The sequence below is a fragment of the Nothoprocta perdicaria genome, unplaced genomic scaffold (assembly GCF_003342845.1).
Source record: "Nothoprocta perdicaria isolate Ctin4 unplaced genomic scaffold, notPer1 scaffold_90, whole genome shotgun sequence".
NCBI classification, from domain to species: domain Eukaryota; kingdom Metazoa; phylum Chordata; class Aves; order Tinamiformes; family Tinamidae; genus Nothoprocta; species Nothoprocta perdicaria.
In genome coordinates, this window is record NW_020456199.1 from 2,016,630 (window position 1) to 2,033,214 (window position 16,585).

The following is a 16,585-nucleotide window of genomic DNA, read 5'->3' on the forward strand; positions in this document are numbered from 1 at the left end:
CCTCCGCGCCGCGGCGCCGCCGCGCCGCCCTGGCGCGCCTCGAGAGCAAAGTGCTGCTGCTGCGGCAGGAGATGGTGGGTGCCGGGGCCCCCCGGGTGGGTGCCGGGCCGGCCCGTTCGCGCGGTCCTGCCCTGCCCGCTGCGCAGCCCGCCACCGGCCGCTGCTGTCGCGCAGCAGGTGCTGCGGCTGCCTCGTGCCGCGCAGGGCGCCGGCGGCGATGCTGCGCGGGCCCCCGTGCCCCCGTTTCTGAGTTAGTTATTTCCAAGCCCGCGCGCGCCGTGGGTGAGAAAGGCGCCCGGCCCGCGGCCCTGGCCCTGGCCCCGCCGGTGACTCGCGCCACGGCCCGGAGCGGCGCTGACCCCGCCGGCCGTGGCGCCTGCCGCCCCCCCGGCGCGCCTGGGGGCCGCTCGTGCCGCGGCGAGCGGCCGTTAGCGGCCGTTGGCGGCCGTTAGCGGCCGGCAGCCCCACGAGCGGCGTTGGCGGAGGCGCCGCGCCGCCCGTCCCTGCTCTCTGAGCTTTAACCTCGCAGCGTTTGCCAGGTGCGCTGTGCAGCGCGTGGCGGGCAGGGCCGTGCGGGAGAACGGATGGAGCAGGAAAGGAGACAGGTGCTCTGCGTGGACGTGCAGGCACCGCTCGGCCTTGCCAGGGCAGAACGTCATGAAATGACTTATCCCCATCRCTTCCTGCTTTCATGCTGGGCCCGTTTTCACCTGCTTCACACGTGAAAATTCAGTGCCGTGACCTCCACATCCCTCCTGCTGGCTGCCCGCAGTGTGGACACTTCTGTGCGCCTTCTGGTCCTCSCATCCTTGGTCACTCCAGTGCTTTGATCTGTGATTGCCCTCCTCCGCGGTGGGACTCCTTGCTGTGCCCTGTGACGGGAGTTCTGCCTAGATCCTCTCCCGCGTGGCTGCTGTTCTGCGTGTGCCACCCAGGTCCRCTCTCTGGTAACTGCCCCTCCTAAACGGTGAAGCAGAGGAGCCCTGTCAGCGTCCTGCTTTGTGCTGCCAGCTCCTTCCCTAACACAAAGCCTAAAGTGAACTGTTGTCTTTGCTTCCCCTCTGCCTGTCTTAACAACACTGATGGACTGTTCTTGCTCCCATGGATCTTTATGTTCTTCGTTAGCCTCTATCCCTTCTGCAGTCTTGTTTCTTCAGTGTAAGAGCAATATCTCTCCCTCAGGTGAAATTACCCTGTTGCAAAGTGGAAGTTTGGGCATGTGGTTTGATTTAAAGGTGATTTTTATGGGCCTATCTTCTCTTTCCTGGCCAAAACACAGAGATAAATTAATCTTTAGGTCTTATCTGCCTTAGTCTGAGTGTAGGGATCTGTATTTAGCCTCATGGGGTGCTCTGTCTTAAAACAGTCAAAACTTGTTATTCAGCTTCTTTTTATTTAATTTTATATTTGTAGTATATCATTTTATGATTTTAATGTAATTAAACTTTGAGAGGTCTATAATATGAAGAAAAGTAGTTTAGATCTCATTCAGTGATAAACAGATACAAAAACAAGGACAAAATAAGTGGTTTTGAAGACAACAGGTCACCTGTAAAGCTTCTGTAGTTGCCAACTTCTGCAGCCTCTTCTCTGAACTTCACATGGACAAATCACAGCTTTCTGGCTTAATCACTTCAGGCTTGGGACAAGCCTTTTTATTTGTAAAGCTACATTATTTAGGCTCTTCTTTCCTAGCTGTGTATGGACAACTTTAGCGGTTGGTATGCAGTACCTAGATATCTGAGGCTGGCCAGTTCCGTGTTCATGTGTTCATTTTAATTTTTGTTGTTAATTAAGATAGTTTGGAATGAAATGGGTATCTTCTATTTCTTTTTTTTTTCCCCCTTTAACTTGGCTTCATACAGGTTATGCAGTTATGCAGCTCAACATTTCTTCTCCCTTCAGCTGTTATTGTCTACTGTGCCCTCATTGACAAATTTCAGCTAAACCTGACAGATATTTCATTAGCATGTTTTGACCCTCGGTCACTGTATTTAACCTGTAACTGTATTAACACTATTTATTTGGGATAGTCATCCCAAAGCTATAGGTAGTTAACTGTGTTCCTTTATCTCATCCTGATTTGTCTGTTACAAGATACCTCTGTGCTCAGCTGATTTCCTGTTTACAGCTCTTCATATTAGATAATGAGGCAACAACCTGTGTGAATCTTTTTACAATGCCTGAGAGTAGATATCAAACCTTATCACGGGGAACTTGTCGTCTTCCCCGTGAACGAGTTGATTCAATTGCACAGGAATGGAAAGAGGTAGAATTTTTGTTCATTTTAAAAACAGAGGACCTTCTTTGCTGACATTGCAGAATTTGTCCTTCAGAGTTGAAGTCGTTCATTCTTCTAACCAACTAACATATCTCAGAAGAAAAATTAAGAAGTGAGCAACATCTGCTGGATGGTCCAGCTAAGTGGTAGAAGTTTGGACAGGGCTACCTCACCAAGATGCCATGTGCTTGGAAGAGGATGAAGGGAGTTACGGAAGTGATTACCTATCGTGTGTCATCTGCTGCAGGAGCCTATCGGGAGATAAGCACACAATCACGCTCATCTCTGACTTGGAAATGATGCTTTTGGCTGTAAGCTAAAGCACCTGAGAGGGAGGTGGTTAGTGTGGGGAAACCCAGTGTCGCTGACTCAAAGCCTCAGGCTTGCATCTTGTTTCCTTAGTTTGCTTTTCCATCCAAGAGCACTGTTCTATTTCCCCAGGCCTTGTTTTGCTGTAGTCGGTCACACTGTACATAAATACCCGTGGGTTATCTTTCTTTAAAGGGTGGACCTAGTTGGCTAGGCCTCCTTGCCCAGCTCTGCCTTGTGTTTTCCCAGACAAATTTGTGTGTGTGAGAGATCTAGGAGGGGACTGCACAGCATCCTGAAAATACCTGACGTGTAGCCCCCATCAGCTAACAGGAGCAGCAGGCTGTGATTGCCGAGTGGGTCATACCCACTGTACGCACTTTAGTAGACTTAGAATGGGATGAAAACCTCTTACTAGCATCTTAGTAGCAGATAGGAAGTTCATCCCATCCCAGCAGCTTAAACTGCTCTCTCTCTCTCATGGTATTTTAGGTAAGTTAATATATTGGGGAGATTCATAATTTCTAATAGCTGCAACCTGCTTCTGGTATCTTGTACCTTAGGGGGTTCATCATTCAGTGCACACATATTGTCACTAACACACTGCAGTAAAAAATGATATTAATTCTGAGGCCTGGACTGCTACTGCTGCTGCCTCATCTCCGAATCACAAGATCTGTTACTAATCAAAGCAAGATTTTCTTACGATTCTCTAGTATAGATTTTTTCCACAATCAACCTGTTATTTCATCTCAAATGCTTAAAAAAATAAACAGTGTAGTCAGTATAACTTAAGTGCAATAAAAGAATAGTATACTTTGCCTAAGAGTGTTTCAGGCAAAAATGTCTATTACATTTTGGAAGACAGGGAGAATTAGTGTTGGAGCATTAATCTTGACCATGTAGTAGCTTTTAAATGAGTTTTTGAATGACAACACTCCTGAGGATCAAGTATAGCTAACAAGTTCAACCCGGCCAAACTGGTATTCTGAAAACAGCTGTTTTTAGGGCGAGGTGCTAAAGAAGTGGAAACAATCCTATTGCCAAGAAACTGTATGTGCAAGAATTAGACTGAAGCTCCGTGGACAAAGATGTACTGCCTATAACCAGTCAATAATTGAACCCTTTGCTCTCTGTCCTGCTCTAATAGTTCAACTTTGATAATTTGGTCTAAATATTTTTGAAAGGCTAATTAAAACACAGCATTGCCAAAAAGAAGCAGGACTAATAGTGCTTTGTACTGACTGGAATTAAGGCAAATGTGTTAATTATACTGCTCTCTCCCACTCCCCATTCCTAGTGCATATTCATTAGCCTTTAAATGAAGGTGCAAGCTGGAGAATGTAGTAATTCTGCTTTACTGAATTCTTAAAAGTTTGAACAACTTCAAATCCACGTAGGTTTGTAAGATACACACTTGGGGGTCTGCCTGTATCAGCTTCTCTACAGAAGCTTTATAAGAAGTAAACAACTTGTCTTGAACATCTTTAACACTTGCGCTAAGTACAGGCTGCTGCATTCACTTGTTCTGGATGATAACATCAGTTGACTTAATTGAAGCCAAGATCTGGTTCAGTGTGTCTAGTCAGCAATGCAGAGATGTGTATCAGATTGTAGTTTCCTATTAGATTAATTAGAAATTTTACTTTAAAACTTGATTGTAGATAAAATCTTAAATATAAAATTACTACAGGCTAAGCCTTAAGGCTGTGTAGGAGGGTTTGATTAACCTTGATTTCTTGGTGAGCAGTTATTCAGTGAATTCTTACAGCGAGGATCCTCACAGTGCTGAGAAGGAATACACTTCACTGAAAAAGCTTTTAACTTTTGTTCTCACTAAAAAGTTTACTTTAATATGTTATTTTCATGCTGTGGTGGAAGAGTTTGTAATCTTGTAATGTAATATAGATCAGATATTTAATTTGGACTGAAATATGAGGACTGATTGTGAACAATGCCATTACCCCAACATGGCTTTAGCTGATTAGTTCACTGGGTGTTAGGGAAAAAAGTAAGTTATTTAAAAAAACTAAATAGCTAAGTCTGTGAGACTTTTCATGTGTCCTTCTTGTTAGCGATGTCTGGATGTTGGTAGTTTAAGGTATTCAGTGTTGTTGCCCTGTGGCCTATGATTGTTTTCAAGCACAGTTTTGAAGTATTATCTTCATCAAAAAACTTCAACTATTGCCAAAGGCAACTGTAGCACTAACACAAAGAAAAATAAATAAAGCTTCAAGTTTTGGTCATTTCAGCTATGCAAAAGTGTTAAAATTCAAGCAAGAGGTTAACAAATAAAATAACTCTTTAATGCAGAAGATAGGATATTCCTGCACATCTGTACTTGGCAGTTAAGAGAGAAGAGCTCATGGTCTTATCCAGATGAATGGTGACAAACCACATCCAGCTAGGAAATCTTCTGTGCCTGCCCTGGCCATGGTAATGCTGTTTATGAACTAATCTTGCCTTGCAGCTGTGGTGCTGTCTCAGCTTGATTTTAATGTGTAAGAACCTTAGTGCAGGAAGATTTGTGGATGCTGGAGTGACCTTGCTATCCCTAGAGCCAGGTACCTTCTTACTTTTCTTGTCTGTGGCAAGCTGTAGCACTGCTAGGAATAGACAGAGACAGTATTTGTTTGTTTCCGTTTAAATAGATATGCTGTAATCTGTATTGCTTTGCTATTTCTTTTGTAGAGGACAGCAAGAAGACATCTAGAAAACGGAAGGCTGAAATGCTTAATTTGATAGCTGTTGAATTCTCAGCTTTTGGCAAATGAATGCATCACTAAAGACATTGCCTGCTGTGAGTCTTGACACTATTTGGTGAGGTGACCAACATTTGGGGAATATTGGTTTGGTTTACTTAATGAAGTAAACTTACTTTYTCATGTTTTTTAACCTATTGTTTGTAATACTTGTTTACAGCCTAGCTGTCAAGGGATGTCTTTCTATGTCTATCTGTCTAGTGAGAACTGAATTGAGCCCAAGGTGCCCAGTGGCTCTTTACTGCAACCTGTGACACTGAACTTCATTAAGAAGTTCATGAGCTATGAAGAACTAATCAACAGCGTATCTGTTTATCAGCTTCACAAGATACTTGACTCAGGCATTCATCAACTGGAAGAGATTTTATTGTGCTGTAGATCAGCTCACCTGCACAGTTTTGGTAGATTTAAACAAGTCAGCTTGCATTTAACAAATTCAGAAGCAGATTTGAATGATCAATTATTTCATAAATACCATGTGCAATGTCCAGTCCATGTCTTTTCTACATGAGGGTGGTCATGTGATGAAAAATGTGGTTGAGAATTCTCCCCCTCAAAGTTGCTCCAAAGGAGGTTTTACTCCTTTCCTATAAGGAGGTAAGAGGATATCCCAGAATATAGAGAGAAGAGAGGAAAAAAAAAAAAGTATGTCTATATTTATATAAATAACAGGAGTTCAAGTTAACTGCTGTGTTTTGTAACTTCTCCCAGGGCTTCCCCTAGGGTGATAAGGAGAATGAGAGACACAGCCATGTAGCGTGGTACTCAGCAGTCGAATCCTTTTCCTCCCACCCTGCCAACCCAGAAAGCCATAATGCTGATGGCTTATCATGGGAACAATATGAGACATTTGTTAATTAACGGGAAGCACTAGCAAGCTAAGTGAATGTGGAAAGTTATCTCAGTGTTGTTTGCTGTGAAATAAATTCCTCAGTACAGTATGGCCCTACTGAGCGATGTGCCAGGTGAGGTGAAAATATTTAGTGCCAGTAAAGCAGTGTTAAATTGCTGTTTAACTACTGGAAGGTTTAATTTATAACTGCTGCGTTGGCTTAACTTGTGAATTTATTCACTGTTATTAGAAACCAGATGCGTTCATAGGTAAAATGTTTCCAGAAGGAATAACACATTTCTGCTTGAACTGTGCCCTCTCTATAAGGAGATACACATCCAAGAATTACAGTGTAACAAAAGGTTGAACGTTTCTGAAATTCTGTATTTTGACCCCATGACAGAAAAAAAGGAGGAACAGCTATTCTGTACTATATATATTTGCATATGTTTTCAGGACCTGATTGCTCCAGTCCTAATTACAAGATCAAGATGTGTAGCATCTTTATAAAAGTGGGACATGCTTCAGTTTTCTATCTGTACAAAAATCTAAAAAAGTTGATAATGATCCATTCTGGGAGAAGACTAGCAAATAAGCTTGGAAGAAGCCTACAGAATGCCTGTTTCAACCATTCCACAAACTCTAAGTTTGTACCCTAATAAAGATGGCTTTCTGAGATGGACAAAGCCAGAAGTGTATTTAGACAAAAGAATGGTAGTGCAGTGCTTTTTGTGTTGCTTAGTGCTCCAGAATCCATCCCTTGATCAGGAAGCTGTAAGTAACCATATTTAGATGGATGTGTGCAAGTACCCAGCTCTGGGTACTCAGGCTGGGGTCCTTGCAAGTTCAGGCGTGGAGTGTGCTGGGCTTCACAAAACAGTACAGGTAGATGAGGAGCACACATGAAAAAGGGGCTTCTTTGGCTTGAATTTGCTAGTACTGTCTGATGGATAGGCTGATTAGACTGAGGGAGAGATTTGGATGAAATTTGACATTAAAAATAAAAGTAACTCATGCATCTGAGAAGTATCCATCTTTTAATCATCATAGCAATTTTCTTTGCTTTTAAAAACACTTGTTTGGTAAGATGTTGAGTGTTTTCATTCAGTGAGTTTGAAAACACTTTTATTAGCATGAGTGCATTATTTTTCTCCTTTTCACAGAGAAAATGCAGTTATCAACTTATCACTTTGTAACTCTCCATTAAAGTAGTACTAATAGGAGATTGGAAAAATGTAATTACAAGGTTTGCTTGAAGTTGCTTTTTATTCTTATTCAGCTCAACTTTCAATAACTAGGATGACAGTTTGCAGTTGGTAAAGATAAAGTTGTAAAAATTAAAAAAACAAAATTCTTTTAACAGGCTTATCTCTAGGGCCACAGGTTTATTGCAAACAGAATCCCACTTCTGAGAGATTTGGACAAAGATTTGAATTTTGCATCTTTGAATCTGTGTCTTTTTAGTGATTCTGGTGTTATTGTGAAACCAGACTTGAATTTCAAGAGTATTCAGAGTTGTGTGCAGGTTTTAACATTCTCGTGTCTCGTGTGAATAAAACAAGTGTTTTTTTTTTCCTCTCCTCCTAAACATTAAGAAGTGGAAGATCACGCTAGAGTAGGGAAAAGTACTCCACTTTGGATACATTTGTAAGCAGTGCCTGTTGTCTTTCCCTTCTGTTGTTCCTTGCTTTTGGTCATACTTAGACAGTGTTAATATTTAAACCAATTAGTTTTAGAGRGATGATCTGGAGTCCTCATTCACCTAACCTAGTTCAGAAACCAGCAGATATTTTCTCCAGTATTTCAACATGCCTTTTTAAGAGCATGATTAGGTCAAGACAGACTTACGTAATGCAGTGAGTTAAGCCTGCTATATATAAAATCCACGGAAATAAATCTGTGTATGCTCTTGAGCCTTGGTGCTGCCTGGTGTGCGCAGGGAAGCTCCACACTGTCCCGTGTTCTATATGAGCCCAGGTGCATCCTGGCCAGTCTATGGTGGACCATCTACTGCAGTGATTCCTGGCACCAGCCGCCGTTGACTAACGCACTGCCTACTGACCTGGCCGCTGGTAGCAGTGTTACCACAACTGCCAGAATGCATGGTCCTGTATTATGGATTTTCCTGGATATTTTCACCTCTGTCACAGGAGATAGGCTTGTAAGGTCAGGTGTTGCTTTTAGAATAGCACTCTGTTCATAAAAGTCTAAATGTATTACAAGCTTTCTACTCAAACAACTACTCATCTCTTTTCTTTCAGTGTTCTTCAACTGGGCCTTAAAGCAGTTAGTTGTTTCCTTTTATATTTATTCATCCTCTTGAGGATGGAAGTTTACCACTTTAAATTCTATATTTTTTCAGTAATTTAAGAGCTAATTATCACTTATTTTCTTTGGGGAAGGGAGTGAAGGAAGAGGGACTTAAATAGCCTTTATTCTTCCCCACTGCTCAGARTCRTAGAATCATAGAATGCCGAAGGTTGGAAGGGACCTCAGAGGTCATCSAGTCCATGTGCTTGCTGCACATAGCTTTTATAGACAGTGTGTATAGCCTGTTTCCACTCCAGTAGTAGCCATCATAGATRTTTAAGCTAAATTTCTTCTTTTTTCTTACAATAAGAACAAAAATAAAAGCAAAATAATTTTCCTCTGAGAATCTTGTATCACACTTCAGCACATAGAATAACTCAAAGAGTATAATGTTAAAACCAAAATAATCTTTTTGTACTCTACTGAATGAATTATACATCCACTCCATCCAGATGTTGCTGGTATTAATGGAAATRGCAGCCCTCCCACATATACTTGCCAGAAAACGATCATGTAAATGCCAAGGAGGAGGGAGAAGGGGCCTGGTGATCCACCTTTTGATTACAGAAATAACACAACTTGATGGAGCTGAGGGTGTGTGTTTTCTTGTCAAGATTGAAGTAGTATGTATAAAAAGCAGTCTACTAAAACAGTGATGAAAGGGAAGTGTGAATCACTAATATTGTAATTTGCTCTACCAGCCTATAACCATCCTGACATAATATTTTGTTCATGTATTTGCAAAAAAAAAAATAAAAGTGAGACCTGGTCATTAAAAGACTCTCAGTGCTCACTGAGCTAACYTACTGTTTCACAGGTTGCTCAGCTACGTGATAATTTTGGAAGTGTCTCAGATTTGACCTCCCACATCCTTACTTTACACTAAGACTGGTTATTTTTGTGTTTTTTGTATGTACTTTTCTTTGACACCAGGTAGAGTTCTGCTTGCAGAAAAACTTTTACTAACTTAGGGTTTTTTTTTTTCGTTTATTTTTTTCTTTACTGTTTCTCCTTCCTAGTAAAAAAACACTGTTCACAGCACTGTTATGTCCTTACCARGTTCTGTAGAAGGACTGCAGAAGTGTTTGTGATAAGCATTCAGTGCAGGGTTGCTTAGGAAGTTTTGAAAAGACRCTGTGGTCAGAGCAGATCTCTCCACAAACTAACAAGGTCAAGGGAGCAGACGGGAACTGGAGACGTACTGACCGCTCATTTTCAACAAGGATTTAAGTGAATCTAGGAAACACTGCCTGAGTTTGCAACAGGAATGAGATGTCCAAAGGTCCATTTTYGTTTGCAATGTATTCTTACATTCTTCTCCTACTATAAATAATAATCTCCAGTGCAAAAGGAGACAACAAGTAAATTCAAGACTGCTTCCATGACTTGCCAAAAAGTTTTTTATCATGTGTCGTTACAGAAATGCAACTGAGAAACGCCAATATATATTGCTCAGGAGATCAGCAAACTGCAATTACAGATCAGTTATAGATCCCGTAAGTGCAGCTTTTGTATGTGCACTCATTCTTGGCAGATTATTGATAGCCTAAAAAAAACTCAATGAAATAAATAGGAAAAGTGCCCCAGCAATATACTGTAGTACAAAACTGTACTGAAGGGTAATTGATGTGCAAAAAGGAAACTATTGATCTGGGTATGTTCTCTGTTGACTTTATTCACAGCAAGTGTTCGCTTTATGTAAGTCTCCGTGAGGTAAATCACCCAGAGCAGAAACCCAGGGCCTGCCACCCCCATTAGTGACCCTGGTGACTCTTCCCACAGTAGACGTGTGTTAAGAAAACGATGAATTGAGGTGCTCACAGTGTTGAGTTGATCTGGTTAGCATGAATTACGGCAAAGCGTGAGTCTAAGTTGGCTTTGCAGTGAAATGGATGAGGGGCTTTCCTGCAGTAGGTTGTGGTGTCTCTTGTAGGGGCCTTTCTAGCTAAGGACAGGTAATTAACCTGTGTTCTTGTCCTCTGTTGTGTAAACCYGCTCTGGCTTTCAGAGAGATGAGGCTGAGGATTGTGTTCATGTTCAGAAGTCAGGCTAGGAACACTGCTTTTCATCTTGATCCTGAAATATAGTTTCCTGGAGTGGCGTGGTTATTTAAATAAAATAACCCAAACTTTCTGATGGAGTGGGACAGTGTTGAAGTGGAAAGTATTTTTTAACATGCTTACGTACTAATTAAACTAAAATAGAGCTTATGCACAGCCTATACTTCCTCCACTCAGCATCCTGAGTTTTAAGGTGGAGAATTTTGAGTCTTTTCATCTGTCACTTGCAGGTTTATTCTGTTTTAGACAAGTGTAAAATGGGAGTATTTCTTTACTCTGTGGTGTTAAATTACTTTTCTTCTGTTAACCTGCAAGCGACACTTTTCATGTTTTATGCTATTGCTTGATAAACAAAGCATATTTGTGCAGCCACACTGACCCCTGTTATAAATAGTTAACCCAGTGATATGGGTTATGCTATGTCTTCCATTCACATGCTCTGAATTTGGCACTTTAAATCAGTTGCTTGCGATCTGTTTACCGTTTTGTATGTAATCTGTTAGCTCGTTGGTTTTTCACTGGTAAACTTTATATCCGGTTTGTAGCTGCTCTCTTCATCTGAAAAGACTGTATTTTCTCAAATAATTTGACATTGGTAGTGACCATTTATTGTATTTTTCATATTCACCTCTCTCCTTGGAAAGAATTGGTTTTTTATTTTTTTTTTAAATTGATACTCAGAATTTGTAATAGGAAGAGTGATACTTGGAAAAAAAAATAGAGCAAACTTAGTTTTATGAAGAAAAAATATTACTATTTAAAACAAATTCTACAAATTTAAAACAAATTCTTCATTAGAATTACTTGTGGAATTTGTGTAATTCATTATTCTGTGGAAAACTTTGGTAATCTGCCTTTAAAACAAGAAAGTGGGAAGATAGAAATAGATGATTGACCGTRACGCTGAATAACACTGAATAATATGGAAAATAGAAGAAATAGAACAAGAAAATGGAAAGCTGTCTGTCTCACATACCCTAGAAAAAGGAAAACATTGGTAACATCATAAACTGCTTTGATCACACAAGCTTGTTTGGCACGGAAAGACCAAGCTTGTTTAAAACTGTGTTTGGAAGGTGGTCGGTACAGGCGGGTATGGTTGTAGATGCCCCGTGATTGTAGGTGCCGTTTCACCTAACGTTGGCCTGTGCTAATCCCTCCTGCGACCCTGCTCTGCACCTCTGGGCTGTTCCTGTTGGGGCATCACATTTTGCTGCTCCTTCTTTCCAGCTTCTGTTTCTCCCTAAACTCACAGTGCTCCAGAAATGCACGTCCCGCACTACCCTTTGACAGGTCGGTGTTGCAATTCCTTCTTGATATCCCGGTGTGAGCATCCAGTAGGGGTACTATTCAGTGTATCCCATCTGTGAATTAATTCACTTCCTGAGCCCATTAGACTGTGAGTTGAGGTTTCTTGTCTTTCAGTGACTTATTTTACTGTTCTCTGGCTAAATGATTTGTTGTGCAGGAAATATTTTTTTATACAAGCTTGTTCATTTCCTTTGCCTTTACTATTGGGCACATTACATCACAAACATACAGGTGTTGAGGAAAATATGAAGCTAATATCTTTTACATAAACTTTGGAATATCTTTTCCACAGACCACATTTTATAGGTACTGTTAATCCCTGCAGCTTTCCTGTAGTTAAGAGAAAGAAATCATACGATCCTAGGAATATAAAAGAAGCCAAGCTTCAGAAAGGAACTAGTGTTGCAGACATCTTTGACAGATCAAAAGGTTGCATTGAGTGGAATTTTTAGCTCTGTCATTTTTTAGGGAAAGAGAACCTACTGTCCTTAAGCTGATTGGAAGCTACATCTACAAAACATAGAGTAAGACAACACAAGTTTGTTCTGCCCATGGTCTGAGCAGATAAAGCACAACTTTGATCCTAGTGAAAGGGCAAGAGCAAGGACAGCTRATTGGTTAGGGTGATGTGTTGGCTCTTTGGGGTGACTGTCAGGGATTTTGTCTTTCTCTAACAGCTTTAGACATGAAGAATTCTATTTTATTCCAAAGTGGTTAGCCTAAATAAAGTTCTTTTTGGAAATGTTTTGCATGTAGTAATGTTGACATATCTCTGTGTATTCATGTACGTACATGTGCATATGTGTGTGTTAAGTTCTCTGTGTTAGCAGTGCTCGGTGCTGCCTCGTGTACRCAGTGATGTTATTGCAGATGCCACTATGGAAGACAAGCAAGGCTGTGGTGGCAGGGGTAGAAATACCTAGTCAGAACAGCTGCAGTAAGAGGCTGAAGGGAGGGAGGTGTTTAGGCCAGCGCTCTCTTCCAGGCTGCAGATCTCCCTGTGCGCGAGGACGAGTCTGTTTTGTACAGTCACGTTATCTACCCTTCGTGCCCCTCACTAGGAAGGAGCTCATAGTTCCATTTTTCCCCTTGCCAAAKGGGAGTAGCAGCTTGTTGCACACATCTGAGGTGCTTCCTGGGGTCTGCTCTGCTGGGACTGCACAGGCTGAAACCTGCAGGATGTGAAAGCCAGCCTGTAGCCAGAGTTTATCATCTTCCCTGTCCATCAAAAGTCCTTTCTAACGTGTGGTACCAGTTTGAGAATGTGATGCATACACATATCCTCCCTATAATGGTGTCGTGCTCTACTTTTAACTCAAAAAAGCAGCTGCAAAAGCTGTTTTGGAATACCTATATTAGACATGAATCACTCTTATTATTTCTGAATTGCACCTGTTGCTGTGCACAACAAATGAAGCTGTCAAGCATGAYGAGTTTATATTGTGTTTAGTCACTTTAATTGGATCATCTTCCCCAACAGTTAGGCTGGTTGCAGCTACAGAAGCGAGCAGACACTGTTGTGATTCTCTGGAATGAGGTAGATAAGAGGCAAGAAATGCCATAGTAGCATTTTTATGTTACCAAGCAGATGATGGAGTCAACCTTATTAAAGAAAGATGGCACTTGGTGGATCACTTTTTAGTGCTTGTTTCAGGGAAAGCACACTGCTCATAACAGAGACTTATGACTAAATGGCAGCTTGGAGGAGGAGGACCAAATCAGCAGGAATGCCAAGAATTACTCATAATAAGGCTGTTCTGCACAAATTCTGAAGCTGTGGGTGTATTTAGAGCGAGAAATGGTTTCCTCTGAACTGCGTCTACAATACACTAGTTGTCCCCTTTATCTGAAAGTGGCTGCTTCATTAGTGGCTTTTTGGTGCCATTTCTGTTACGCATATTCTTAATCAGCCTTTTGGGAAATTACTGTCGCCTTTTGGAAAATTGGTGTTCCCAAACTTGCACATGCTGAAGTTGCTGAGGTAGCGGTTGAGAACTGGGATAATTTGCTCCTGTCCTGGTTGCTGAGTGAATGGTGTGTAGTGATTTATGGGGAGGAATGGGGGAGGAGGCATGAGCAGCAGGATTGGGAAATGGTCGGTGTATTCCAAAACCTTGCATCTGAAACTGTAATAGATTGGCASGTTTGTTAAAACCTTGAATGGTGATGCTATTTCACACAGTATCAAACCATCTAAGTCCTGTGGCACTGGAATGAGGGTGATTCGGAAGTTATTTCTGCGACTAGGAGAGGAGACTGGGAATACATAGAAGAGGCAGGTGAACAGTCTGGACCTAGCAAAGCCTGAAATACCTTCTGTAACAAATAGAATAAATAATTTTTAACATCTGTGTCAGGTCTGCATAATTTAGGATATTGAGAATACTTTGGCATTAAATTATGGAAAGAACTAGGTCCAAATAGTATTCTTGGCAAAACAAGATAGAGCAAAACAAGATAGGTCTGATACTAGACCAGAACTATTCCTCTAGACCTGTTTTGACCTCTGGAATGAGGAGACTGGSTTATCACGTCAAACAGTACGTACTGAGGAGCTGTAAGAGAAGTCTGCAGACTTGATTAAGTCACGAATGATCTGGTGAGGATTCGGTTCAGACAGACTTTTATGACTGTYGAGCTTCCAGAGAGGAGTTTTTCTTCTTTTCTTCCTTGTTTCCCAGGCTCGCACTTCGGATGGGAGTAGCTTTTGCTGCCTATAGCTGACCATGAAGGCAAACCTTGAGTCATGGTCCGTTTCTGCAGTTGCTTTGGAATTGTGAAAATACTGTTTTTCACTACTTTCATGTGGTAAATAGGAGGTTCCACAAAATKTCTTTGCTAGCAATCACCCTGTTTCATGTGAAAATCAACAATAAAAAAAGTTGGGCCTCACCTTTCTGTTAGCATTGCACTGTGGAAATCTGAGTAAAACGATACTGTACTAAATCTGTCTATTAACTAAAGCACAACCACTTACTTATATTTTCCTGTAAAATTAATTTCTGTAATGGTCCGGTGTGCCTTGCCATATAAACGTGTGTGTGTGTGTGTGTGTGTGTGAACCAACCAGCACAATTAGGTTACATCATAGAGTTTCATGCTTACTGTGCATTTGGTATTCAGTTACATCTTTCACATTTCCAGTATTTTTGTCGTTAGTTTTTGACAATGAAATGATAAAATTATTCATTGCATCCAGCCTTATATTTGATGCTTGGATGAGAACAGTGGGTAACATTTTCAATCGCTTCTGCCTTGCAGGTTAATCTCCGAGCCACTGATGTCAAGCTGATGCGCCAGCTCCTCATTATCAATGAAAGCATTGAGTCTATCAAGTGGATGATCGAGGAGAAGGCTATTGCCAGCAGGGGCAGCAGCTTGAGTGGCAGCCTGTGCAGCTTGCTGGAAAGCCAGGACACATCCCTGCAGGGCAGCTGCAACAGTTTGCAAGACTGTAGCGATGGACTAGATGGAATATCAGTGGGGAGTTACCTGGACACATTGGTGGATGATGTACCTGGTCACCAAACCCCCTCGGATATGGACCAGTTCAGTGATTCTTCTCTYCTGGAGGACTCGCAGCCCATGCATAAGCATCCCAAAATTGAATCGGATGAGTACTACTGTTTCGGTTAATAAAAACTAGTTTCAATGGGACACATGTGCACTTGTATTTATCCTTTTCCTTTGCTGCTATTTTATATTATGTACAGAGAGAAAAAAAAAAAAAAAACTTCGAACGAAAACCTCCTTTGATTTCATTTTAGAACTTTCCTGTTGCTCCTAACACCTTTTCTCCTAGGTGAGTTGTCTTCTTTTCTCCTGCTCCACTTTTCTTAATTTATTGTTGCAATTTTTCTTTAATTTTTTTATAATGGTATATCTACAAGTTTTTAAAAGTGGTGGAGGAAAAGCCTTAGCTTTAAAATGAAACCTAGGAAAATGGAGTGTTAATTTTGTACTTGTTAGCAATAAAATGTCTTCTGATAACCATATGTTGTAGCAAATTTTCTTGGTTACCTGKTTTTGCCTTTTTAAAGACTGTTTTTATTCAGCCTTAGGTCTGAATTTTGACCTACAAAATAAATACTGCCTTTTGTAAACAATGATGTTTGATCCAGTTAAGCTGTTTTCACTTGGAGTAAAAAGTTTTCCAAACTTTTCTGTGTGGAGTTTCTTTCTTCATGGATGTTCTTATCATACTTGTCCATTTATGAACTTAAGCGTGAATTCTTGGTTTAGCTAATGTCCTGGAGTGGTAGGTCCAGGTACTACAAGCTCTGCATGAGAATATATTTCATTTCAATGTTTACTGCCTTTCATCTTCCTTGAGCTTATTGCTTTTATAGGCACAGTGTGTGTGTGTGTGTGTGTGTGTGTGTGTGTGTGTGTGTGTGTGTGTGTGTGTGTGTATGTATATATATATATATGTGTGTGTGTAGAAAAAAATGAGGGAGGCATTCCATATTCAAAATACCCAATTTTAGTGCCTTGGATTCTAGACCAAAAGTCCTTGACAGATTTTTTTTTAAAAGCATCCTTTAAGCTCTTGACTTTTTTTTTGTTTGTTTTAATCTTGAAACTTTGAGTGGCTTAACTGAACATTGTGAAATATTTTGCAAGAAGTGTCTTGCTGGAGAGCATGTTCCTTTATATTTTTGCATAATATCCCTTTGTTCACAAGTTTATTTATTTTAAATAAAGCATACAATTAGTAAAT

The 16,585-nt window shown here is 40.9% G+C and overlaps 1 protein-coding gene across 1 annotated transcript; it reads left to right on the top strand.

Moving 5' to 3' along the window:
- Nucleotides 1-50: 50 nt before the first annotated feature.
- Nucleotides 51-15,547, top strand: LURAP1L (leucine rich adaptor protein 1 like). The gene is made up of 2 exons (XM_026052736.1): nt 51-74; nt 15,127-15,547. The coding sequence occupies exons 1-2, from the start codon at nt 72-74 to the stop codon at nt 15,499-15,501; spliced, it is 378 nt and encodes a 125-aa protein (XP_025908521.1). The 5' UTR covers nt 51-71; the 3' UTR covers nt 15,502-15,547.
- The last annotated feature ends 1,038 nt before the right edge of the window (nt 15,548-16,585 follow it).